This window comes from Physcomitrium patens, chromosome 20 (genome assembly GCF_059467195.1).
Source record: "Physcomitrium patens ecotype Gransden chromosome 20, ASM5946719v1, whole genome shotgun sequence".
Lineage (NCBI taxonomy): Eukaryota > Viridiplantae > Streptophyta > Bryopsida > Funariales > Funariaceae > Physcomitrium > Physcomitrium patens.
In genome coordinates, this window is record NC_143429.1 from 13224744 (window position 1) to 13249689 (window position 24946).

Here is a 24946-nt window from a genome sequence, read left to right on the forward strand (position 1 = left end):
TTAGAGTGCTTTAATTTGTTTGTATGATGTAACAATTACTTTAATATCTTACTTTTTTGACTACTTAATATACATATATAACTTTATTTTATTTACAAATATGCTAGTAATTTTCTGCTAGTTTTTACAGTCACGTAGATAACAAGAAATAATAAAAACTTATGAAATAAGAATCAAATAAAAATATATATATACATATATATATATATATATATATATATATAAAGCGTTTCATTTTTTTCAAATTTTCCAACACTCTTAAATCATTAAAATTTTTTTATTTGAATAAATATTAATCTATTTAATTCAATCAGAATAAAGCAATTCCAATCACATCATTGTTTCATAAACTACAATATATATTTTCAATACTAAAAAACAGAATAAAATGTATCATTTATTTTATACACTGTAGTAAGATTTTTTCCTTATTTAAAAATATTAAACTTTAAAAATCACATTATAATTCAGTGCAAACTAGTCTGCACAGTAGTAAGATTCCTTTGCAGACAATACCCTGGCTTGATACCGGCCGGGTATGATCGTTCCGGGTATTTTAATGGAATCTTCTGGTATAGACACCGACTGGGTATGGTCAAGCAGGGTATTTGAAAGGACTGGGTTGGTGCGGATACCGTCTGTGTAAGACAAATCCGGGTATTTGATTGGAATGGCTTTGTGCAGACAGTTAGCCTGGCGGGGAAAGTGGACTACGAGGAAATAGTCTCTGCCCGAGTCACAGATCCAATCAACGAACGCCGAGGTTTTTTCGCCTTGCTGCCCAAGTTTTAGGAGCGGGCAGAAGGCTCATGCCCGTGAAACACTGGCTCTTAAAACACTGGCTCATGCTTTGTCACGTGCTCATTCCATTGTTTTTGCTGCAGCGCTGCGTTGTTTGCAAGCTCTTCCGCCGTCTCTGTCTCGTGTTAACTCATGGGAGAGAGAGAGAGAGATTCAGTTTGGTGCCTTTAGTGTCTCTTCTTCTCTAGTCTTCTCTTTCCTCGGCTTCTTCTGGTTTTTTTCCGCTCTGAATTCTACTGTGTGAATCGTCGTAGCCATTTTCTGAGCAGTGTTGAGTTTTCGTGATACTAGCTAGTTGTAAGCAGCATAGTGTTATCTCTCATGTTATAGATTGAGAGTTTCTCGATCTTCGGTGAGATCGTTGCTGTTTATTGTTTATTAATTAATTTAATCTAACTTAATTTATATCAAAAGCGCAAAAAATATATATTTATCGTTTTTGTAAGCGTGATACTCTGCGAGTTACGATCATGTCGACGCATTCGCGCTCTCCTGGATGGAGATTCCATCCTACTGATGCTGAAATTATGGGTTTATATTTGAAGAAGCAAATAAGAGGAGAGAGTATCCAGGATAACCCAATTGTAGTAGTGGACCTGTACAGTGTAGAGCCATGGGATTTGCCTGTGGAGCCTGGGGGTTCTGATCAGGAGCGGTATTTTTACATTGCGCGACACAAGAAGTCTCCGAAAGGATGCCGTACCAATCGAGCCACGGAGCGTGGGTACTGGAAGTCGACGGGAAAGGATAGGTTCGTTCAGTCTCAGTATTCAAGAGGCATGAAGAAAACTCTTGTGTATTACATCGGTCGAGCTCCCAATGGACAACGTACCGACTGGGTCATGCATGAGTATCGAATGGCGGATGAAGTTTATGAAAATCTGAGAGGAGAGCAGGTGCCTTACGTTCTTGTTCGTGTCTTCAAGAAGAATGGTCCTGGACCGAACAACGGAGCCCGATATGGGGGGCCATTCATTGAGGAGCCCTGGACCCCTCCTCAGGATTCGGCCAAGCCATCCTCTGGTGTTTTGGAGGAGGCGCAGTTTGAGGAGCCTGGAGAACTACCCGGTGAATGTCCAGATGTCCGAGGTAACATGAGTGACTTTTTAGATGAGGAGTCTGTCACCCCGCGATGCGCAAGCACTGGGGATATACAATCTATCTTTCATGAAATGCCTGGTGTGGGCGATGTTGGTGGTGAAGATGATGGCATCACCGTGGAGGATGTTTTTGGTACTGAACAATCCAGGGTTGCCACTGTGAATGAAAATTGGCGAGAGGAAGTCATCAACAGTGATGTTATGATCGACAACAATGTCATGGCATCTCTCATCGATCTCGAATTTGATGACGACGATATTGATCTTGAGAGTGGCTTAATCTCTCCTCATGTTGGTTCGGTGGGAGACATAAGTATTGATGACTATTTGGAGATGGATGATTTAATTGTGCCCAATGAAGAAAGTATTGTTCCCGAAAGCTCTCAAATCCAATTACTCCCTCGCAGTACTTCCACGACGGTACAATTAAATCCTCAGGGGGACATTTCCCGAAGAATACGGTTGGCACGGCGTCAGGCATCCTACAGCCAGTCTGTGGATTTATCTGATCCTGCACCCTCAGCTCCAGAACTTCCGTCTAGGAGCTTTCACCGGAGTTCATCATCTTCAGCTTTTGCCGAGTTTTTCGCTGAGGATGCAACACCCATCCTGGACCAACACGGTCCTTCACAAGAGCTTTTCATTGATAGCGGGTTGGTCGATTATGGTGCTCTACCAGATCCAGTTGAAGGTACTGCGAGTTGCTAATTCATTCAATTCACACGAGTTCTCGTTTTTTGTACCTACGTTAATCGTTTTTCTTTTTTCTTTTTTCTTTCCAAAACATCAGTCACATCTGAACAATTTTTAAAATCCCTTCTTTTAGTACAGACAGGGTTCTTTATGAAGATCTATCTCTTTTTTCAGGATTTTTGATAGTACATTATGACGTGTACAGATTACTGGTCAAATGCTGCAGGTGTGCAGCTCTGGGTAAGTAATGCAGACCAGCTGCAAAGTATTGCTCAGGGTGCCCAATCACAATCGGACGAGCCGCCCACTATAGATTCTCGTGCCCATGATTTGGTGGCACCAGAACTTACTCCTGCAGCGTCTCCACAAGCTGAATACAGTCTAGAGAGATTATCTTGGAGATCATATTTGTTACCTTCAGGAATAACTACTCCTATGCGAATACGTCCAGCCTCAGCTAGAAGCACCTCTGAGCCAATTATTGGAGCGTTAAAATTTCCCTGTCTGAAGCTGCGAGAGTTTTCATGTGTGGAGGTTGCGGCGATGGACTGTGTCGAAGGGAAGTTGCACCAAGGGGTTCTATCAGGAATTATGAAGCCTTGCATCGATGGTAATGAGCAACAAGGCTGGGTTCAGTGCTCAAAAAGACATCCTCAAAGACAAGTAGTAAAGGGGTCTCGGAGTGGCTTTGTATTTGCTTGCATGTTGGGAGTCGTCTCATCATTAATCTGGTTCTTTTTGATGCAAGGCTCATGGCGGATCGTAAAGCTTGTATTCAGTGTAATTTTGTAAATTTATTTCACATCCAGGTCATAGATAGGACTTGGAGACAATCTCTTGTACATTTTGCACTCTTGTCCAAGTCATTACATGGCTCAGATGACATAATTCTGAAGCCAAGATTAGTTTAGTGAGTTTTCATTTTTAACGGAATCCGGTATTTGGGTGACGAGACACACACATTTGAGAGAAAAGCCTAGGCAAAAGCCCGTAATTTTCCAGTGAGTATCCGGCTCCGTAATATACATCGTCCACGATCATTGTACGCCTTGATCAATGTGGAATTCAATCACCTTTTCTGTGCACGATGTTTTATCTGTCACACGATTGAGCTCTTTGAATCTTTTGATATGAAACCTCACTGTGATGATCATAGCTTCACAATTCGAAACGGAACACAAATGCACGTTTAAGCTTAAACCACAAAACGTACTGGTGCTGTCTACAATAAACGCCCTACCACACTATATTCTACTAACCTTCCCCTGTAGTCTACACCTCTATCATTGATGCAGTACACACGTGGGCTGTGGCAGAAGTTTCCGATGAAGTGTTTCTCTAAAACAAGCTTAAGATGCCAAGTCTGGGTTCCTGCTTAACTTTGATCGAGATGCCCCAAAGCACAGGGTACAGATTCGCACGGAGTAGATGAATGCCACATACTATTCACTGTGTCGAGAATTAAAAGGCTTGCGCTATTAATAGTTGAGGCTGTATGAAGCACCTAGCTTGTTGGATCGAATTGCTGGAAATTGCTTAGAGCTTAGGCGATTTATGGCTGGCTGGCGCTGAGGGCGTGGACTGCGTTTGCGTTGCTTTCTAGCGGATTCTGTTTTCCGGTACCCGAACGTTCAACGTTGTTGCTTGGCGTCGCAGGGTGCCAATTCCGCCGAGCGGAAGATGGGTTCAGGGGTAACAGGATGGAGGAAGCATGCGAGGGCGATCGGAGGAGTGGTAGCGTTTACGGGGCTCATGAGTCTGTTGAAGCTGCACGAATGGGTTGCGTCGCGCATTGAGGACCTCGAACAAGTTGAAGCTACAGAGAGGCCAGTCTCATGGTATTTAGAAACCCATTTCCAATCGACATGCTTCGTTCATTGTGTTTCTTTGAATTTCCCTATAGTAGATTCCTTGTGGAATTGACAGAAAGAGTGTAGATTCAATGCGATGGTCGATTTTGAATAAGTGTTGCGAACCCGAAATTCAGCCAAACAATCCACAAGTGCTTTTCAAGTGTGGTTGTGAGATTGTTCCTTCCGTCCATGGTTGCAAACACAGTTAAATTTCAGCAGCCTGTCATCGCTTGTGTATTATGTTTCGTTCCGAAGATAGACAAAGCGTCTGTGGCCGATTCCTGAAGTTTAGAATTCTTCTATTTTGTTTTATTTATTTGTTTGTAGAATGAGTGTATAATATCTAGAACAATTCGGCGAGAAGTTCACAGTCTTCAAATGCCGTTGTAGCCATACTCGTCTCAGGCATGATGGTTGTGAGCTGATCGCTAAAAGTGGTTTGAGGATTGAAACTGAACATGGAAAGTTTATGGATTTAGTTTTCTTGATGAGTCTAGTAGGATTAGGTCACATCGCGCTAAGCCACTGCATCAATTGATTTTTGGCAGGAATGACTGGTCTCGGAACCTCATTGTCGACATCATATCTCGCCTTCTTGCGGAATTGAAAGCTGTGTGTGATGTAAGTCTCATTGCGCTATTAAGTGAAACAGTATTTCGTCCCACTAACGTATCGTCTTTGGATAGGAATATTTTACTGTCAGTGGGCTGAGATTATTCGGCAACTGATCAAAACATGACGCAACATACGATCGGAACTTCTTTGAAGCAGCTTTTGCAATTTTGTGTTCTGGGGCACTTCTCCAACATGCGGAGCTTTGTTTTGAATGCTCATTCTTTGTCATGTCTAGCTAGCATCAAACTCTGGCAGGTTGCATTTTATCTCATTATACGGCTCTGCACTTTTGAAACCCCGAAAGCTTGGTAGTTTCAGAGGTATGTTATAAATTGTATGTTAGAAAGTTAAAGTTGAAGACGTCGATTCTTTAAACACAGAAGGTAGAGTATGTCAACGTGCTCTTACAGCTTTGAAATCTGAATCAGGAAGTGTCCAACCCACTAAACCAAATACAAAGTTGAAATTTGGCAAAGCCAATCTAAATGTAGACTTGGTAGGATTCAAATGCGCGATGAATGATGGGGTTAAATTTAAACCTAAGAGTCATTGATTCCTCTCAACTTTGGAAAGATTTCTGATCAGAATGATTTGTTCGAGTAAGAAAAAAACTTCAACATGTTCCGACCTTCCGAGATAACTGTTACTCTACTTGTTTGCAATTTTTTTTAAAGATAAGGATGAAAACTAACTCAGCTTTGCAATTTCAGGAGGATCGTGTTGTTGTAGGTGTGGAAGAAAGGACCTTCCATGCAAAACCTTGGCACAGTCATTTTGCTGTGAAAGCCATTCCAGATATTGTGGTTTATCCCAAGTAAGCTGAAGAGATTTCCATCGATACCATCGAACATGCATGCACACATTGGTGTACGTAGTGCTAGCTTGAAGTTGAAGTTTTCATTCATCTTAGGAAACTTGAAGTTTCTTTTCAGTGTAAAGTATCAATTGTGTGAAGTATTCTCTTGGGGAGGTGCAAAGAATGGTCTGAACAATCAAAATCCTAAACCCTGAACTGATGTTTATTGATATCTCATCAATCCAGATCTCAGGAGGAAGTTGTGGCAGTCGTTAACGCTTGTGCGAAATACAAGGTTTGCAGCCAAGGTCCATTGTATGCGAAGAGGAGAGATTTCCTTTCATGCTTCACTACAATAATATGGCTATGCCGGTTAAATTGCGTTGGTTTAAGTTGAGCTTTTCTGAAGAATCGACATTCGCTGATTGAGCTTGATTCTTGTATTCAGGTCCCTATGATACCATTTGCAGGCGGGACGTCAATGGAAGGACAGAGTATGACTCCTCACAAAGGAGTTAGCATCAACATGAAGTTGATGAAGGTAAATATGTGTTGCGCGTCTGAACTATTGTAAGATTGAATCGTCCGTTTCTTATTTTATTCTCTACTTGTTAAAGGGAGGAGGATATGACTTCACGTTATTTGATGATATCATTCCTAGAACTCCTCAAATTATAATTTATTGACTTTCTGCGTATAGATTTAGATTAATGTAGCGGGTACTTTTTACTGATTCTTTCCAGTGATGGAATGCTTCCACGTGATAGAAAGAGGGATGATATTGGTCTGAATGGATATGTGTTGCACGGGAGATGTGCAGAGAGTCAAGGAGTTGCATTTAGAAGATATGGATGTAGTAGTGGAGTCAGGCATTGGATGGATAGAGCTTAATGAGTTCTTAAAACCACACGGCCTCTTCTTCCCTTTGGACCCAGGTGATATCCTTTTTCTGTGCCGTCGATCATCTTGCTGATGCACTCTTCATGAGTTCAATTTTTAACCTGCAAACTTTACTCTCATTTCTCAAGATCTAGGACATAGACTGATTTCACATGATTTGTGACATCCTGCTGCTATCATCATCCGGGCATCGCATTTACTTGTTGCACTGGTACTTATTTGTGTCGCCTGGTCTCGTGCAGGTCCTGGAGCTTCAATCGGAGGAATGTGCGCAACTCGATGTTCTGGTTCCTTGGCTGTGCGGTACGAGATCATATCACTCTTTTTTAATGTTCTTTTAGAAAGATGTTGCATCTTTATGTTCCATACATCACAGGGTTAGGGACCCAACAAGTAACGACACCTTTTCTATTAAGTAACTGATCAAGTTGACAAGCAGTTGCGGCTGATGCATCTGTCCAGACCATATGTTAAATTTGTATTGCAGCGTGCAGATATATGTGACAGATGGACAGACGTGACAAAAGGTTTCATTGTTCATGCGAGATTTCATTGCGAACTATAATTTTGGTACGTAGAGAATAATTTAAGACTCGCTCTAATGATGTTCGTTGCAGGTACGGCACAATGCGAGACAACGTCATTTCTTTGAAGGTGAACTATCATCATTCGACCTCTTGAAAGTCTTAACATCACAAATAAAAAGAGTGTGCTGTGTTCCATCTTCAAGATAGTGAGATCAGGTTTGGTTGACACATTCTCCTGTAAGACTCTGTAGACAAGTTGAACAATGATTGACGTGGAATATTAAATTTTCTACATTCAAAGTAAACCTTAAAAGGGAATTTTGTTAACTTTTTCTTGGGTTCTTAAGATTACCTTGGTGCATCCATGAGTCTAACGCTGCAAGACCATCCTGGAACTTGTGGAACTTTTCTGGCGGCATGTTAGTGTATCTTACCAAACGGAGATGTTGTCAAAACAGCAGCTCGTGCTCGAAAAAGTGCTGCAGGGTAGGTCCTCTCGTTTTCGCTTTTGATCTCTTCTTTTTGGTTACAAACTCTCGTGCAGTTGGGATGTGTAATCTCAAAGCCCCACAACTTGGTATGCATTTTCTTAGGCCTGTGAACATTTACCTTCATTTCCATCGCATACAGACTCGATGACTACCGATGAATGTTTACCTAGTTTGTTGTCATGTCCAGATATGACTTGACAAGATTGCTGATTGGGAGTGAAGGCACCTTGGGGCTTATCACAGAGGTCACACTGCGTCTTCAAAAAATCCCTGAAGCTTCTGTTGTAAGTTCATGGAATGCACTTCCAACAGTTGTCTTCTGATTAGAGTTTCTTCCTTGTTTTGGCGCTTGTAGAAAATTGCTTTGAAGCCTCCTCAGACAGGTGCTGTGCAGGTACTGTTTTTATTAAGCTGGAACCGGCCTGAAAGTGATTCAATGATTGTACTGTTTAAACCAATTTTATCTCTGTTGAAACAGATTGTCGTTTGTAGAGCCAGGTGAAAAACTCACTATAGAGCAGCTGTGCACTGCTAATTGTACAGAGTCAACCGAAAGAAAACCTGATTTTTTGCGTAGAACGTATTCCTTCTAGATGATGAATATTATTTGTTGAAATGGTAATTAGTTGCTTCTTAACCTTTGTAATGACTTTGGAATGTGTTTGTCTTGACTGTAGGTAGCCATGTGCAATTTTAAGAGTATTGGAGATGCCACTGCTGTAGCCATCGCAACCATGCACTCGGGGATTCAGGTTATTCCATCGTTCATGCATATAACGGCTCGGAAAGTTGTGCTATCAAGCAGATCTTAGCCAAGCTGAAACTGCAATAGACAGAGGTTGGAGAGATTGTTCAATTTGATAAGGCATTGAGGAGGCAAGGTGTGTGGGATTGGGTCAGGGCAGGTCTCACGGGTCGAGTTGCTGGATGAGATGATGATGAACGCTATCAATATTGCAAACGGCAAAAACTATCCAACAGAACCAACACTTATGTTCGAATTCGTAGGGACAGGTTTGTTTACTTTCAGATGGACTTTTGTAGCTGCCTAGATTAATAAGTTTGGGTCCAGTGGTTATTAGATAATGATGATACTGATATATCACCGTTTCTACTGTTTTTGAAGTCTATTTGGATTTGAAAAGGAAGTGATGGGTATATCAGCCAATGTTAGTGGTGTTTCGTCGTACTGAGTCTTCAAATAGTTTTTTATCCTCTCTCAAATTGCTCTTTTGATTTTTTTCGTCTTTACAAACTCAACGGCAATCTCAGTAGCTTTAGTGAATCTAAATGGGGTCAATTTGCGTCAACAGAAGCCTATGCCCTCGAGCAAACTTCACGAGTTGAAAAAATAGTTCAGGCTCACAATGGATCAGACTTCGTCTACGCTGACTCAGAGATGGAAAAAGAGGAGCTCTGGAAGGTAACAAGCAATATTTACTGTAGCGATTCTCTTATCATGTACTTTTTTCAAGACCATGACCCAGCCTTTAATGAGGTGTGGTGATACGATTTTGACTGGATTTACGGACGATATTATGAGAAGTCAAACATTAGATGCTTTTCTAAAAGAGTGTTACTTGGTGGGAATGAGCTTGTGATAGAGCAGATCAGAAAGGGAGCATTCTGGTCCAGTTTTTCTCTCCGTCCGGGTGCAGAGGGTATGACGACTGTAAGAAAACAAATCCATCATGTAGAAGCTCTTTGTTTAAGTTGGATCGATGATAGGTATGACCACTTTTTCTATAGCATGATTCAGGTATACAGAGTGATAACGAAAGGTCTACTGTTAGTTTCACAAGTTTTACAGAATCAGCTACGTGCCTCGTACGTGTCTCATACTGCAACAATTCCTCGTGATAATTTTTAACAAGGAACGTTATTACAAGGTTTCAGATGCATACTGTAAACGCCCACCATCAAAAATCAGATTGAGAGATAGATTGATTAGATTGATTTGATTGATGTGCCCAACGGACGAGAATGGCGAATCTAACACTGCAATACATTATGATTGTAGGATGTTTGTGTACCCCTCTCAAGACTTGCAGAGTGCATCTCTACATCAAAAGAAAGATTACTCGCATCTTCTCTACCTCAGTATTCTCACCTCTACTTCAAATCTCTGTACAGGAGATGCCTCATGCTTGATATTCTTAGCGATGTATTTCAACTTGAATCAAGATATTTTACATCAAACGTGGCTGACGGATATCGGCTTATTGAGAAAGGAATATATCATTTTTCTTTGTTGTTGGTTTTTTTTTCTAAAGTTGACCATTCTTTCTTGGCAGTGTACTCGTGGCACATGCAGGAGATGGAAACTTCCACGTATGTATTTTTTTTGATAAAAATAACGAAGAGGAAGTGAAAGAGGCCCTGGAAATAGCCGATGGAATCGTGCATTTATCCCTCTCCATGGAAGGTTAGTCTGCCACTACTCCCCCCCCCCCCCCCCCCCCCCCCCCCTCTTTTGTATCAAAGCTGAGCCGTTTTCAAAGCCTCAGAATCCTAATCTTCTGAGAAAGAAAAGGAAATAAAGAAGTACACACTGCAAAGGGTAGCAAACGAAACAGATCTGCTTTGGAAACGAGGGACGCTTTTAAGCTGGCAGACCATTCCTGGAACAGTTACTTCTTTAATGTGATGAAATATTTCTCAGTGTTGAATAATTGGAACAGGGACCTGTACTGGAGAACATGGAGTTGGGGTTGGGAAAATGAAGGTAATCTCTATGAGGTTTCTCATATTGTTTCAGATATGTTCCAAGGTGAATAGAGTCGGCACAATTTTTCACACTCCGTCTTGTTCTCCTCGTATGCTTTTACAGCTACATCAATGAACTCAATAAAGAAACTTGCCTTAGAGTGTCCATCTCACCTGACAAATAGTGAATAGTCCAACAAATCGCTTCACGGGTAGGTTCACAAGCTTTGATTAGCTAATGAGAACAATCCTTTGTCATAATACATAATTTACTAGAATTGAAGTTTTGTTAATGTCATATAAAATAGATGGTTGCAAAAATGAGTCGCAGAGATGTTGCACCCGTTACAGTATGATGCGAGTTGCTGCTAATGTGTGCAGTATCTCGAGAAGGAGCATGGATCAGCAGCTATGACGATGATGGGCAGCATAAAACGGGCGATAGATCCGAGCAATCTCATGAACCCTGGTAAACTTATCCCCGAGAAGTTCTGCTACTAGCGAAACATGCAAGGCTGTGTTTTTGCATTGATTTCCGTGATCTGAAGTTTCACACTGCAGTCTCTGCTAGCATGAAAAAGATGAAATAATGTGAGGAAAATCGATGGGTAAAGATGCTTTTAATACCCGTCTGATCTCTGTGCATATTATGGTGCTATATATCTTTTCAGTGGAGTTTCACATGGTGAAGCGTGAAAAACAGCTAATATATTGTAATAGGACCATTTCAATGATCACTGAGCCTTGTATATCTACTTGTATATATTCATAGGAATAACGAGTTTACGAAAGGGTCTGCTAACAGAATATTTATTACATCATTTATGCTTGTGGTTATTTTACAAACGTGTGATTGTTTTGCTTTTGCAAGTCCACGTTTTTATTCTTTGATATTTTTTCGAATCCTAGAATTTGTTCAATGAATCATTACACTTCTACATCACTTCTCATCTCAACCATGTTAACAAAAAGCGTTTATTTATGAATTATTTACATATAGTGTCAAGTTATCTATTTTCTGCTTCTTGAATCACATTTCTCAGTGTTCCTCACTGAAACAAAACATTGGCTTAGTTGCCAATTCTTCAATCTTGATACTAAAATATCATTTTTGCAATACAAAGCATTTTCCTTATTCTTCATTTTTCAACGATTCTCTCATTGCATGACTAAATAAATTCTTTTATTAAAACATTATATTGAACAATATGTTGCATAACCATACTTGCTAGTATAATAAAATTTAATCCATGAATTATTGCATCATACTAGATGTTGCTAAGTTCTTTAAATAGAAAATTAAAACTTAAATATAACTTACATAAAAAACAACTTCCAACATAGATTGAGTAGAGAATATTGATAAATGAAACATAGGTGCAAATATAATACATATTAGAAAGTATATTTTTAATATATTTAGTTGTTTAACAATCTAGATTAAAATATAAAAGATAAGAGATACAAGTTTATAATTTAAATTTAAATTATTATTATAAATTGCATCTTAAATACATATATAATGTTTAGCTCAAACTTTATTAGAATTGTAAATTTGATTCATTATATTAATATAAAGGGTTTTTTTAAATCAATTAGCTATATATTGTGAAATAAATTTGCAATAGTATAGGGATTTATGTGTTCTTTGTAGTGAAAGTATTATTTATTTTGATTTTATATATATATATATATATATATATATATTAGTATAAAATGGGGATAAAGGTTTAGAAGGCTATTATATATATATATATATATATATTAAAAATTTGACATCAAGATATTATCAAAAACATAAAATATAAATAAGTAAAGGTATATTATAAATTTTAAGAAAATATTTTTAATTGGAAAAAGAGTAATAGAATCCCAAATTTATTGCTCAAAAAATTAAATTATTCAAGTAATAGCATCTTTGGTATTATGTTTTTAACCTTATGTATGTATACATGTAAGAACTTAAAAGACACAAAAAATTAGAATAAGTAATTTTTTAGAATCAATGATTTACTAAATATTTTACAACCTAAATTTCAAGAAATTAGTGTTCAAAATTTACAAAAACAAAGAAAGGTACTTGCTTTTAATCTAATGTAATCAATTTTATAATCATCAATTTTATGTATAATTAAATAAAATTGAAAATTAATAATAAATTCAATATTATTTTATTAATTTTGCATTCTAATTTTTTTAGCAAAATTCTCATTGTATTTCTAAAAAGATAATCAGATTTAAAACTAAAGATTATAACAAAAGATTATCAGATTTAAAACTAAAGATATAACAAAAGATTATCAGATTTAAAAATATAAATAACTCAAAGCACACTTATTTTTTATTATAAAAATAGTTTTGGAAAAAAAAGAAAAAAAAGAAAAAAAAGAAAACGTGCATAAATCAACATAAATCGATTGTATCAATCGAAGTAAACCAGTACCAAAATAAACAGACATCAAACACTGGATCTCAAAAGCGGTCCAGGTGTGAAAGCATCCGTGATCTTATAAAACAAATCCCAGTGTGAAAAGCGTTTATATCCCAAGTGAGACCGCAGTGTGGAAAGGATCTTTATCTGAACCACAACTACCGTGTAAAAAGAACAATTATCCCAGAAGCACAACGACGGTGTGAAAAGTGCCTTTATCATACCACCAGGACTGCTGTGTGAAAAGGGAGTAGTGAATTTCTATGTGCAACCTTTACGGCGCTGGGGCGAGGACAACCCACGCATTGCCCATTTCTTCTTCTTGTTCATCATCCGCCCTTATTACTGGCACTACAACCATCGCAACGCAATTTTAGGTCCCCGCAGTTGATCTTCACAGCAAGCGAGCAGCATGGAGTGCATCTTCGGACTAGTCGGTGATGGGTTCGCCCTCTTGGTGGCGGACACGTCACAGGTGCAGAGCATCGTGGTGCAGAAGACAAACGAGGACAAGATCATGATCCTCGATTCCCACAAGCTGCTCGGCGTCACTGGTGAGAGCGGGGACAGGTAGGTATGATCCACTACGGGAACCAGCTGATTGGGTTAGGTCGAATTTGTTGTTCTATTGAGAATTAGGGTGTTGGGTGGGGCATCGATCTCTAGGATTTTGGTGTTTCGGGAGTCTCGTAGAGGGCTAGGGTTGATGATTTTTTGTGAGGTTTTGATTCTCGGAGGTACTGTGCGGATCCTGTGTCTTTTGAGGTTTATTGTGGTTTTTTTTTTTTTTTTTTTTTTTTTTTTTTTGATGGGGACTCGTCTCTCCGTCTGCTCGCTTTTGTGTCTTGTATCCTGGAAGTGTGGTTCTGTTTTGAAATTTGTGGTTGTGAGGTGATCGGTTGTGCAGAGTTCAGTTTTCGGAATATATCCAGAAAAACATTTTGTTGTACCAGTACCGGAATGGGATTCCTCTTTCAACTGCTGCTGCCGCGAACTTCACTCGGGGAGAGCTTGCCACCGCTCTTCGAAAGAGCCCATATCAAGTGAATATGATGATAGCTGGGTGGGAGAAGGACCAGGGACCATCACTTTACTACTTGGACTACATCTCGACCCTTCATAAGCTTGAGAAAGGTGGAATGGGTTATGGTGAGTTTCTCAGCTGAGCTATTGCTACCGGGTACTATGTTTATGTTTCTTAGACCTCGTTGGTTTTTTTAGTGATGGGATGCCGGCGATGACCTGAGAATGTGTACGTGATACAGGTGCCTACTTTCTGCTTTCGCTTATGGACCGTTACTATGAGAAGAACATGTCACTAGAGAAAGCCTTGGAACTAGTGGATAAATGTATCAAAGAAGTGAGAAGCAGGTTGGTGGCCTCACCACCGAACTTTATTGTTAAGATTGTCGATAAAGATGGTGCCCGGGAGCTTGCGTGGAGGAGAACCGTGGAAGACCAACAGGGACCTCCCTCTTCCTCAGCTCCCGAAGCATCCCCCATGTCTGAAGATGTATCTGTTCAAGCCTAGGAAATTCATAGGTAGTGACTGAATGCTTAGGTGATGGCAAATTATGAATTGCTCTCCTTGCTATTTTTTGTCACCGTACAGACAGGTATTTGGATGGGTTCAATACTTGGTACGTTTCTTCTGAGACAGTTCCCGTGTTATTATCCCCATGTTAACACTCACAGCAATTGCTTTGTGTATAAAGATTCTGTTTTGTCTTGGCCTTTGTGAAGGGGCTAGTGCATTCAATACTGTTCTTGGAAGTCTTAACTTGAACTTAACCTGTTTATACCAGCAGAGTATGGAGCGATTTGGTTCCTTGGTGTTTTTTCTTTTCCCTGTTGAGATATACTTGGGTAGTTTATTGACGCAGATCTTCTTTGAGACTCATGCTACGCCTCACTCGAAGTTTGCATGTGCTTACTGCTACTGCTATCTGAATTGCTTGTCGATAGCTGTGAAGACTGTAGCTAAGGTGAATTGGAATTCGAGAATCATTTTTCAGGGTTGTACATTATGGCCAGAGCTTGTTAGACAAAGAAATCGATAATGAACGAGAGTTCCATAATGGCATGGAGTTCCATAGATTCCTCTTGGTTTATAGTTTTGAGAGTGCCTTAAGAAAGCTACGCAAGAAGTTGTACAGCGACTACATATTTTACTTTTATTTTGAGACTTCATAATTTCACATCTTATCCCATGACTTATCTCTTACAAAATTGAGTTATTTGCTCCGCGAGACGAAGCCCTGAAATGGCCTATGAAGATCTTACACTCCATAACCGGCTCTTGAACATCTGTATTTTGGTTGTTGAGGTCGAGCTCGATTGGCATAACGTCCTATCTCAGTAACCCACACGTCGTTGCTACAGTACTTAGTAGCATTCCATTCAGAATTTTAGACTTTTCCCCATCTATCTTCTCCTGAATTAGAACAAATTACTTTGTGAATTTGCCAACAGACCTCAATTTGCCGAGTTACAAGGCGGGAGCAGTTCGCCATTGACCAACCTGTAAAACTCCGTAATGAAGACTAGATATTGTCTGAGATGGCTGAACCGACCTCGTCTTTGGCAACCAACATCCGGCGACAAGGGTAAGTGGATGTTCGATTACTGCACATTTGCGCTTCGGAGGTTCTGACAATTTGTTGATTAGGTGGGAACGCATGGATGCTAGTGACATGCGATGATTTTTAGCTTCATTTGCGTTGGTTTAGTATCATTCAGTTGTGGAGGCCATGAATTCAACAGAATGCGCTGAATTGGTTATGACTCTGCGGCAGCTGACGTGTGTTTTTTTCGTGGTTTCACACCAAGAGCAACTATGAGTGAAATGCCTTGTCGTTTCTCACAATGTTGCACTATTGCTCGATATTCAACTTCGTTGGAGTGCTTTCTGCTTCTCTGTTAATTGCGCAATATTTTCATATTTCGTTCATTTTGTATCGATTGAAGAAGAAGTGCTTTTTCGTTGCTTAACGTTATTAGTAATGTGAGATGGGGTACTTCGTTGTGTCGCCATTTTCCAAGTTGACAGAGCTCGAGGTCTCATTTGGCTCTCTCTCACTCCATACATATATATATATATATATATATATATACATTTCAATATTCATTGTGGTCGGTTCTGTTTGCAGCTGCAAAAGCTTACTTGTAATGGCCAAGCAATGTCGTCACCAGGCATGGAGAGGTTATCGATCTTGCACAGTATCAGCTGAAATTGCACAGCTATATATTTTTTTAAGCAAAGGACTCTTACCCTTGTTAGTAATCGAACTGTGGAGAAGGACGAAGTTGTAATCAGTGCAGGCGAAAAAGTGAGAGCGATCGACCTCAGAATAATGAGAGGTGAACCTTAGTTTTTTCTTGTTCTGTTTCACTTTTATCGTGGTATGAGGTCCGGAGGTTTGTTGCTGTGCTCATTTGCTATAGAGGTATGCGGCAGATTGCATAACTTAGGTAATGTCTCGTTTGATGGATGTTGCGCGGTTTAATGCTGCTTACGGCTGACGGAGATGGAGATGGACTTGGATTGTCCGACCCAGGATATCTGAATACCACACCAGTGCATTCAACGTTATCATACATCCGCGGAGACGAGGGTACAATGTGGGACAGAGGATACCCTATTTAGGAGCTTACTGAAGAGCTCCTTCACTGAGGTTGCTATCTTTTTAAGTGGGTACCTTGTCGCATGTTTCTCTGATTGCACATAAGTGAAGCATGTAGTAGTGTTTAAGGATCCTTGTGTATAGATTTCCTTCATTCTTCTATTACGTTTTTATTTGAAGATTCAGAGATTTAGTTTACAGTTAAGGAGCTCGACTCGTATCCATGAATTAAACCATCATCCGTGAGAAGTTACCATGATAACAGCTCCTATGTGTATGTATTTCGGAAACGAAATAAAGTTTTTCTTGTTCAGAGATCTATTCCTGCATGAAATCAATTTGACGAAGGTTGTCCTAATTGGGATTTGTAGTGTATTGGAATAATGTGTAAGTCTTCGCATTACAACTTGGGATCATTGAAGCCTAGTAGATTTTCTCATTCCAAAAACGATTTAGGATGGCACTGCTTTAGAATTGTCCTGACTTGTCTTTGGCTTTGGCTTTATAATTGTCCTGAATTGTCCTGACTTGTCTTTGGCTTTATAATTGTCCTGACTTGTCTTTGGCTTTGGTGTAGGTGGTGGATGCTCTGGAGAAGGTTGCACTTATTGGCGAATACTTCCTGAAGAGGAAAATGTGCCCAATAGTCAACTTCTACTTGGGAACAATTGATACTTGCGAATATGATTAGAGGTATGCACATTTTTGCGTATGTAAAAATCTTCGGAGTCGAGTATAGTCGGATACTTTTGAGATGCACATGAGATTCTCATCTTCGCAATCTTGTTTCTTGGGCTCTTACTGTAGCACATATTATAGTAATACGTGAAGTCTTGCTTGAGAATGCTTCAGGCACCTGGCTGTAGAAGGAAGAATGGAAATTGCAATAACAAAATTCTAATTCTAATAGAATACTAACAATGTTCTAATTAGACCATAATAATGGTAAGCAAGCTTAATCAAATTTAAAGAAATCTCAGAGAAATTTCAAACAAACAATAAGAATTCTTAAAGAAATGTTAGAAGGATTACAAATATCACTCAAATACATCTCAATTCAATCTTAATTTAATTCTACTTAAAATCCTATTGAACTTCATTCAAACTTTAGGCCAAAACTAATTGAATCTTAAATCCTAATAAAATCCTAAACCCTAAATCAAACCCTAAACAAACCTTAAACTAAAATCCAACCAAATCCTAAACCAAATCCTAACTAAATCCTAAATCAAACCCTAACCAAACCCTAATCCAAATCCTAAACCCTAAATTAAATTCTAAACTCTAAACCAAACCATAGTAATTCCTACAACAGATTTAAACCTCAATAACTAATGAATAAACCGTTGATCTTAACTCAAATTTTGCACACTTCTAAAGAAATAAGTTAAAAACAAGCACAAAAAATTTGAAAAGGATCGGAGTTACCAAATTGACGATAACCTCAAAAATGTACTCAGGTATTGGTCAGCCTCCTTCTCCAATCTTGATGCCAATCTTCCAAAGCCAATATCTCTCCTTTGTACCGTTCGATTGATCTCAAAATTCTCATACACGTAGAAAATCAAGTCTAATATCCTCTCACATAAGTTTCACTCCAATTCAACTAGTAGATTGCAAGAAATCTTAAAAACCCCTACTAGACCTAAAATTCTACTTTTTGAAACCTTGACCCACTTAAACTTCAATATTCCTCAATTAAACCGTTAGATCGAGCTCAAATTCACAATACATATTAAAAAAAACTATAACCATAAACCCAAAAAATTTCACTTGTAAATCTATTACAAAACTCTTGAAATCATCCAAAATGTGAACCCTATTTTATTTCATAAAGCCCAAGTCATCCGAAACAAACCTTAACTTTGCAAAGCTCTTACAAAGTCATATCAACTCCAAATCACCCAAAATCAATGCCCATAGAAACCCTATCCAATCTTCTCTCAAACCCCACTCTCCGATCTGCCAAAAAGTCCTGGAGTCATTGTAGAGACTCGGTTTTGTCTCCTAGGGTCTGATTTCAACCTTGATTCATAACCGCCCTCTCCGGGTATCAATACCTAGTTTTTCTAAGTAACTTTTTTCTAGAATTACTCTTAACTTCCTTCTAAAGATGCCTATGTCATTTATTTTTCCAATCTACTTTGATTTGCCTTACTTATGGTGCTACAAAGTAAGTAGAAGTCACCTTTCTAAAAGGCAGCATTGGTATATTTTAATTTTTCTACCCCTTTGACTATTAACTATATTTTTAAGATAATTTGTTATAATATTTTGAACTAAGATCTCCTAAATTATAATAATCTCCACACTCTTTCACCTATTAATCGTGTTACATCATGACAACATAAAATTGAATTTAAAGCATTCCTAAACGTCCCTATTTTCAGCTATACTTGGATGAGCCGTAGAGTTGACTAGGGCCTAAGTGGTCCATGTTCCATTCTAGCCAACCGTGATCTTTAATAGTCTGATTCTATGCAGAGTATTTTATAGAACTTTCTCGTGGGATCGGGGTTTTGATATTGTTATCACGAAAGCAATTAAGTCTCAATTTCAATTGCCCTACATCAAGCACACTTTTGCATCAGATTTCTGCCCTTGGGTTGTGGACCGCAGGTTCGAAGGAGGCTGTCTTGGAGCGAAGTCGGCATACATGCATCGATTAAGAATTATAACATGAAAATAAATGCCTTCTTTTTCAACTTGTCCGCTGCTCATCAAGTTTGTAACTAAGCCACTACAGAGTTGCCATTCTGTTCTTGGATGTTACTTGCAGTTTCCAATCCTCGCACTAGTTTGTAAAATAGAATTGAGAGGAGGGAGCGTAGTGACTTACCTTGGAAGATTTAGAGCTGCAGATGGACGGAACTCAGGAACTCAGATGTTTCGTGCATGCTGGCTGCGGCAACATTGACGATTTTACTATGCTAGGAGGATATTATAAACATCACCGTCGAGTGATTCCTGTTCCGTTCTTTCCCTTGCTCTGCTCCTCTAATCCTTGCTCACCAGCACCGGACATGTCATTGCTGACAACACAATCAGTCACATTCAGAAAACTCAGCGCCGTAGTGTACTTGCATAATACTACAGCGGGAGAGAACCTTTGGGAATGTATCGTCCTGAGCTTGAAGTCTCTCGCGACGTGTGCAGACATGGAAACTGCGGTCAACATTTATCACCCACAAACTCTTTCCTCGAAAGGGGGAGGACACACGAAGTTGTGGACAACTCGTCAAAATACTGAACCAGCAAGCCCACACTGCGCTGCATGAAATTATCCGGGGAAGAACGAGTCTATTCCCAACAATAGAAAGCCGAAGCTTCCTTCCACCGATTCTAACCCCAACTCAAACATTCGCTTGCCTCGGAGGCATCGTCAAGGCTGCGACCGAAATCCACAACTCACGAGACCCAGCCGAACGAAACAGGAGCCAAATGGGGAGGATGCGGTCATAGGCAGGTCTTGCGGCCAGCCACCTTTCACGCCTGTTCCAATCTTGTGTACCTATGGACGTGTGTGTAGTTGTGGGACAAGGCTTTGAATTGAGAGTCTTGTGCGATCCTCCATCGCCACAGCCATTGCCATTGTGGATCCGTTTCACTGTGTGGTAGTCTCTCATGTGACCGCGAATAGTTTAGTTTGTGCATTTTGTTTAGTGAGTTGTGGGATCGGGGGCTTCGTTGCCGGTGTCAGACTACGTGGATGGAATTGCGGGGGATCACTTGGGTATATGGCTTGGGGCTTGGAAGAGTGGAAGCTAGGGTTTGAAAATCGAGCGTAGGGAGGAGGGGGGAAAGCGATTTAAGTGTCTTTGTGGTGTGCATGATAGGATTGATATCAAGCTTGAAGAGTATAGGAAAGAGGGAGGTAGAACTGGCGATGGAAGGTTGTTGCCACGGGTTTTGAAACGAGGAAGCTAGTTGTCAATGTGCACAGGTGTTGTGTGTTGTGAGGTTCTGCGAGGAAAAGGAGTCTGATTGTGCGGTGAAAATAGTTATGATGAACAGGGATGCGGAGAAGACGACTAATTTCAATGATCAGCTCACGAGAGCTCTTTCTACAGTCTGGAAGGTGGAAGGTGCTTGACAAATGAGTTATTGAGACATTAGGTGACAATTCCACACTCTTTGTTCATTCTGCATTGCCCTCACATTTGGACTAGATTAGGAGGCGTTAGTTCAAGTGGGATAATTTTTTCTCTATTTGGTTGTGGAGTCAATCGAACGACATCACGTAATGTACTTTACACAAGGGATTCAATAGTGTGATTTTTGTATTTTATGCTGCTGGCATTCCAGGCTCGATCGACTCAGTGGGCTTGTGCATTATGATGTCATTACCCGGATTTTTGGCTTCGCTGAGATCGCACAATTTGCTCCTTGAAGTGCATGAGTGTGTCGTCCTAATGAGAACAGTTGAGACCGTGCTTTTTTAGAGAAATTAATAAATAAATTATTATCAATGTTGATTGCTCACTTTTATCTACTACTCGATTATTCTGTTCTCATTCGATAGTTAATGCAGTGAGAGCTTGAGACGAAAATCCAACTCTGTTTCCAGCAGTACTTTAGGAATAAGTCCTGTTAACCATTAGAAATTCCTGTGGCGGATCATTTAGATGTCATTCTGCATGCCAGACGTCGTCTGCATTTTGATCTGGAGGATCGACTTTGTCTGCTTCCAGATTCAGCTCACGATTATCATGTTACATTGATGCTTGTTTAATGTAACATGTTATGTGATGATGTTTCAAATGCGAGTAGTTGCGATTATGCTTTTGAATCGGTACTAATTTCAAGGGGAAGCTATGGCTGAAATTAGTACCAATTCAGGATCATTACTTAAGTGGCAAGAAAGCCTCTGGCATATCTTGCATTAAAGAGTTTTATTAGCTCTTGTACAATAAAAACTTATTTGTCTGTTTGTCGTATGGTAGAGGTTTCCCGTAAAAGAGATTGATACATCGACATTTGTTCTTATTATACTCTGCTTCCACCTGAAGTTCAAGAACACTATCTGTAGTCATTCTACAACATGGCGCCAGCGGACGTAGAAAGCTTAAGGACCGAAAATGCTCGACTTGCCTCGGAAATGGCATCGATGAAGAAGAAGATGATGCAAGCAATCAAGAAACAGAGTACAGAGGTAAAGTTGGCGCAGCAAAGGGCTGAAGCAGCTGAGGCTGCACTTGCGGCTGTGTCTAATGGAAGTGTAGATGCGGCTAGCTTGCATTCTGGCAATGAAAGTGCATCTTCTGAAGTTGGATCACAGGTGTCTCTGGACTCGAGCATAGTACGAGCCACTTCTGGAGTTTCCGAAGAAGGTACTGGAGATAGAAATGATGCTGACGTAGAGACCTTGGCTGAGGGGGTTTACTTGAAGGAGCGTGAAGTTCTTGCTTTAGAAGCTCGTCGAAGTGCCGAAGAGAAGGAGAAACTCGAAGCGGTGTTCAGGGAATTGAAGTTGTCCTCGGATCAAATTATGGAGCAGTTGATGGAAAGGAACAGGTCACTTGAGTCTCAACTGGAGGAAATCTCGCGTATCAGGGTTGAGCAGGTTCGATCTTCAGATGTCTCCCCACAGCATCATGAGGGTGTAGGTGCAAGTGGCGTATCCGATTCCGAAGAATCGAGGACGTCTGAAAATGTAAACGCCGCGACAATCTCTCTTCTCGGGAAGCAACTCATGGAAGCAAATGAGAAAGTGGAGAAGCTAGAAGGTGAGCTGAACGAGCAAGTGCGAAGTTTGCAGGCTTCTGAAGCTGCTGATCTTGATGTCAAAAATGCTCATCCTCCAGCTGATAAGACCCTTTCCGAGCTCAATGCAAAACTGCTACAAGTGAATAAGCAGCTAGAGGAGGAGGTTACTAAGTACAACGAACTTGATGCCAAATTCGGCCGTTTACTTAAACGCTCAAAGCAGCGAATTCTAGAGGTTCAAAAAGAAAAGGACGACGTTGAAGTACAGTTCAAAGCATTAGAGGAGAAGGCTTCAGAAGCAACAGCCCGGCTGGCAGCACTGCAAGCAGATCTTAATGCCACACGCAATCAGGCGGGTGATTCTATTCGAAATCTGGATTCGGAACGTCAACAATCAAACACAGCTCTTCGCAGAGCAAGACAGGACATAGAGGAGATGCGGCAGGTCTTGGGAGCTAGGGAGCTCGAGCTTAATGAATTATCAAGTCAAGTATTTGAAAAGGACCAGCAAATAACGGGGCTTAACGAAAGGCTGATAGAGGCAGAGGCTAAACAAGAGGTTGCCATTTTAGGATTGAAGGACACACACCAGAAGGCTGTTAACAATTATGCACAGCAGTTGGCAGAGGCAACCAAGGATCGTATTAAAGGGGATGAAGCTCTTTCCTCTTTACAGGCTCAGCTAGCTGAAAATGAGTCCAAGTTGGCAGGAATTGAAGCAGCCAGTAGTGGTGAGGTGGTGCGACTGAGTGCCTTGTTAGATGCAGCTCGAGGAGACATACAGCGGATCCAATCTGAGCACGAGAAAGAGCGTGAAACAGAGCGGGAGCAACACAAGTCAAGTATTTTATTATTGATGGACAAGTTAAAAACAGCTGAGTTGTGGATTGATCAAGTGGAGATAAGGGCTCGAGACACGCGAAGTGAGCTCGAGTCTGAACTTGACCGCTGCCGTCAGATTCTGAGTGCTACTCAAGTCGAGCTTGCTACGGCCAGAGTTGAGACTAAATTGCAAGGACAAGAACTAGCTGCTTACAAGGTGAGGGCCCATGCCCTACTGCAGAAAAAAGAGGCAGCACTGCAGGCTGCCCAGGATTCTTCATCAATAGTAACACTGGAATCAGCTCTCGAGGAGGCGAAGGCAGAGGCTACAGCAGCTTCCGCAGCCAGAGACCAAGTAATGAGAAAGCTAGATGCAACTGTAGCTGATTATCAGCGTCGGTTTGACGCACAGGTTGGTGCTATTGAAGAGGCAGAGCTTCACATGAGACATTTGGCGACTCAACTTGAATCGAGCAAAGCTTTGGTGAAGTCCCAGCAGGCTGAATATGAACGGCGCTTGAATCTAGCAGAAGAGTCTTTATCCTTGAAATCAGAGGTGCCTGCTACAACACCCACGCCTGTTAATGAAGATCTAGAGAGAGAAATCACTGCCATACGGCTTGCAGAGAAACATCTGAAGGAGGAGTTCGAGTCCTACAAGGAAATGACAAATTCTATGATGTCAAGTAAGGATGAAGAAATGATGCGTCTTTTGGAGGACAGGAACTCTTTGCAAAAGCATCTCTCTCAAAAGGCATCAAGTGTAGTTACAATCAAGTCAGTAACCAGTTCACCGCCACCACCTCTTGCAGAGCAGCAGATTTTGATATTGGCCCGGCTACAAGCACAGAAAGAAGAGGAAGTAGCTAGGTGCTTGCGCCATATTGAAGCACTCCAGGAGGAAATCAAGGAACGGGAACAGGAAAATCGTCTCCGTTGTCACCAGATTACAATTCTTAAAGAAGAATATCACAATTCTGAACGAAATCAGAAGCGGTCAACTGTAGATATGACTTATGTAAAGAATGTGATTTTAAAGTTGTTGGAAACTGGAGAGGTGGAGGCTCTACTGCCTGTGATTGCAATGCTTCTTCAGTTCAGTCCAGATGAGATGCACCGATGTCAAGAGGCTTACAACATGCGGGCCTCAGCTGAAGTTCCATTAAGTGGAGCAGCCGCAGTTGTAGATGCGGCCACAGCAGCACCCCGGTCATTGCTTTCCAGATTTACGTTAAGCTGATGAGAGGTGGGCTAGCGACACAATTTACATCTAGATTGTCATGCGCCGTCATTAGAACAGAGTCAGACACAGGGTATTTTCCCGGATGCCTGTGTCTTAGTGGCAATGAGGTTGTCAGGCACCAAATGGCCACCTAATGTCTAAGCCTTTCAAGGGACGATCATCTTAATTGTCCTTGAAACAAAATTTTCTGTAGAAGTTAATTCTCGGATAGGATAGGATAGGATACAGGTAGAGACACCAGAATTTTTTTCTGCCTGATGCCAAGTCCTCAGGCTCTGATTCTTAACACTGCGCATTGGATTCTTTCGCCATCTTTTGATGGACACCAAAGCTAATTCCCCTATTCCAATTTCGTGAATGGTTTGCTTGCTTTAACCTAGTGATAACTAATTTGAGATCATTCTTTGCTGGAGTTTGGCTAGCGAGTACTTGTATTAACCTATCTATTAAGTTTGTGATGCCCTGATCAGCAGAAATGAACAGCAGAATGTGCTTGTGGAGCGAGTTCGCTGAAAGAACGCTGTACTCACCGCCCTGCCGCTGATAACCATGCCCACCCGTAGTTATGGACCTGAGATATGGAATGGTTGGAGATGGCCAAGAACCGAGGCCATTGAATGGAGCATGGGCGCATCATCC

At 40.6% G+C, this 24946-nt stretch overlaps 4 protein-coding genes and 2 long non-coding RNA genes across 28 annotated transcripts; 5 read left to right on the forward strand and 1 right to left on the reverse strand.

Annotated features, from left to right (window-relative positions):
• Positions 1 to 871: 871 nt before the first annotated feature.
• On the forward strand, positions 872 to 3666 carry LOC112273276 (uncharacterized). 2 transcript variants are annotated; one of them, XM_024501830.3, is made up of 2 exons: positions 872 to 2592; positions 2800 to 3666. In XM_024501830.3, exons 1-2 carry the CDS (start codon positions 1272 to 1274, stop codon positions 3384 to 3386), a joined length of 1908 nt encoding a protein of 635 aa, XP_024357598.1. In that variant the 5' UTR covers positions 872 to 1271; the 3' UTR covers positions 3387 to 3666. The 2 variants fall into 2 exon arrangements, with proteins under 2 accessions (XP_024357598.1, XP_024357599.1); XM_024501831.3 differs by having other exon boundaries at positions 2821 to 3666.
• A 322-nt stretch (positions 3667 to 3988) lies between these two features.
• LOC112273277 (D-lactate dehydrogenase [cytochrome], mitochondrial) lies at positions 3989 to 11303 on the forward strand. Of its 16 annotated transcripts, none has more exons than XR_012216173.2 (19): positions 3989 to 4432; positions 4996 to 5068; positions 5773 to 5876; positions 6105 to 6153; positions 6307 to 6399; positions 6679 to 6793; positions 7001 to 7061; positions 7376 to 7412; positions 7710 to 7771; positions 7964 to 8060; positions 8156 to 8218; positions 8454 to 8528; positions 8682 to 8790; positions 9090 to 9199; positions 9381 to 9448; positions 9797 to 9876; positions 10071 to 10201; positions 10458 to 10501; positions 10864 to 11303. XR_012216173.2 is itself a non-coding variant. In XM_073529329.2 (19 exons), the coding sequence occupies exons 1-19, from the start codon at positions 4275 to 4277 to the stop codon at positions 10981 to 10983; spliced, it is 1683 nt and encodes a 560-aa protein (XP_073385430.1). In that variant the 5' UTR covers positions 3989 to 4274; the 3' UTR covers positions 10984 to 11303. The 16 variants fall into 16 exon arrangements, 8 of the variants coding, with proteins under 8 accessions (XP_073385430.1, XP_090101103.1, XP_073385429.1 ...); XR_012216171.2 differs by having other exon boundaries at positions 9386 to 9504; XR_012216172.2 differs by having other exon boundaries at positions 9386 to 9437.
• A 1926-nt stretch (positions 11304 to 13229) lies between these two features.
• Positions 13230 to 14672, forward strand: LOC112272977 (proteasome subunit beta type-2-B). Its single transcript, XM_024501232.3, has 3 exons — positions 13230 to 13483; positions 13821 to 14062; positions 14179 to 14672. The coding sequence occupies exons 1-3, from the start codon at positions 13326 to 13328 to the stop codon at positions 14442 to 14444; spliced, it is 666 nt and encodes a 221-aa protein (XP_024357000.1). The 5' UTR covers positions 13230 to 13325; the 3' UTR covers positions 14445 to 14672.
• Positions 14673 to 15525: 853 nt separating this feature from the next.
• LOC141044587 (uncharacterized) lies at positions 15526 to 16874 on the forward strand. Its single transcript, XR_012216181.2, has 2 exons — positions 15526 to 16273; positions 16471 to 16874. It is a non-coding gene; the product is annotated as an uncharacterized LOC141044587 (long non-coding RNA).
• LOC149987306 (uncharacterized) lies at positions 16668 to 19514 on the reverse strand. Its single transcript, XR_016499112.1, has 2 exons — positions 19376 to 19514; positions 16668 to 19101 (listed from the first exon to the last, which is right to left on the reverse strand). It is a non-coding gene; the product is annotated as an uncharacterized LOC149987306 (long non-coding RNA).
• Positions 19515 to 19868: 354 nt separating this feature from the next.
• LOC112273480 (protein GRIP) lies at positions 19869 to 24921 on the forward strand. 7 transcript variants are annotated; one of them, XM_090245434.1, is made up of 4 exons: positions 19869 to 20002; positions 20551 to 20652; positions 21480 to 24310; positions 24781 to 24921. In XM_090245434.1, exon 3 carries the CDS (start codon positions 21578 to 21580, stop codon positions 24302 to 24304), a length of 2727 nt encoding a protein of 908 aa, XP_090101560.1. In that variant the 5' UTR covers positions 19869 to 20002; positions 20551 to 20652; positions 21480 to 21577; the 3' UTR covers positions 24305 to 24310; positions 24781 to 24921. The 7 variants fall into 7 exon arrangements, with proteins under 7 accessions (XP_090101560.1, XP_090101562.1, XP_024358104.1 ...); XM_090245436.1 differs by having other exon boundaries at positions 21546 to 24310; XM_024502336.3 differs by having other exon boundaries at positions 19879 to 20002; positions 20538 to 20652.
• The last annotated feature ends 25 nt before the right edge of the window (positions 24922 to 24946 follow it).

What these genes read in the sequence shown, in the direction of transcription:
- LOC112273276 (XM_024501830.3), top strand. Translation starts at nt 1,272, where the DNA reads ATGTCGACGCATTCGCGCTCTCCTGGATGGAGATTCCATCCTACTGAT. An exon ending in TCTACCAGATCCAGTTGAAG is followed by an intron (nt 2,593 to 2,799) that starts GTACTGCGAGTT and finishes TGACGTGTACAG; the next exon opens with ATTACTGGTCAAATGCTGCA.
- LOC112273277 (XM_073529328.2), top strand. Translation starts at nt 4,275, where the DNA reads ATGGGTTCAGGGGTAACAGGATGGAGGAAGCATGCGAGGGCGATCGGA. An exon ending in AATTGAAAGCTGTGTGTGAT is followed by an intron (nt 5,069 to 5,772) that starts GTAAGTCTCATT and finishes TTGCAATTTCAG; the next exon opens with GAGGATCGTGTTGTTGTAGG. An exon ending in AAATCCCTGAAGCTTCTGTT is followed by an intron (nt 8,061 to 8,155) that starts GTAAGTTCATGG and finishes AAGCCTCCTCAG; the next exon opens with ACAGGTGCTGTGCAGGTACT.
- LOC112272977 (XM_024501232.3), top strand. Translation starts at nt 13,326, where the DNA reads ATGGAGTGCATCTTCGGACTAGTCGGTGATGGGTTCGCCCTCTTGGTG. An exon ending in ACTGGTGAGAGCGGGGACAG is followed by an intron (nt 13,484 to 13,820) that starts GTAGGTATGATC and finishes TCGGTTGTGCAG; the next exon opens with AGTTCAGTTTTCGGAATATA. An exon ending in GAAAGGTGGAATGGGTTATG is followed by an intron (nt 14,063 to 14,178) that starts GTGAGTTTCTCA and finishes TACGTGATACAG; the next exon opens with GTGCCTACTTTCTGCTTTCG.
- LOC112273480 (XM_090245434.1), top strand. Translation starts at nt 21,578, where the DNA reads ATGGCGCCAGCGGACGTAGAAAGCTTAAGGACCGAAAATGCTCGACTT.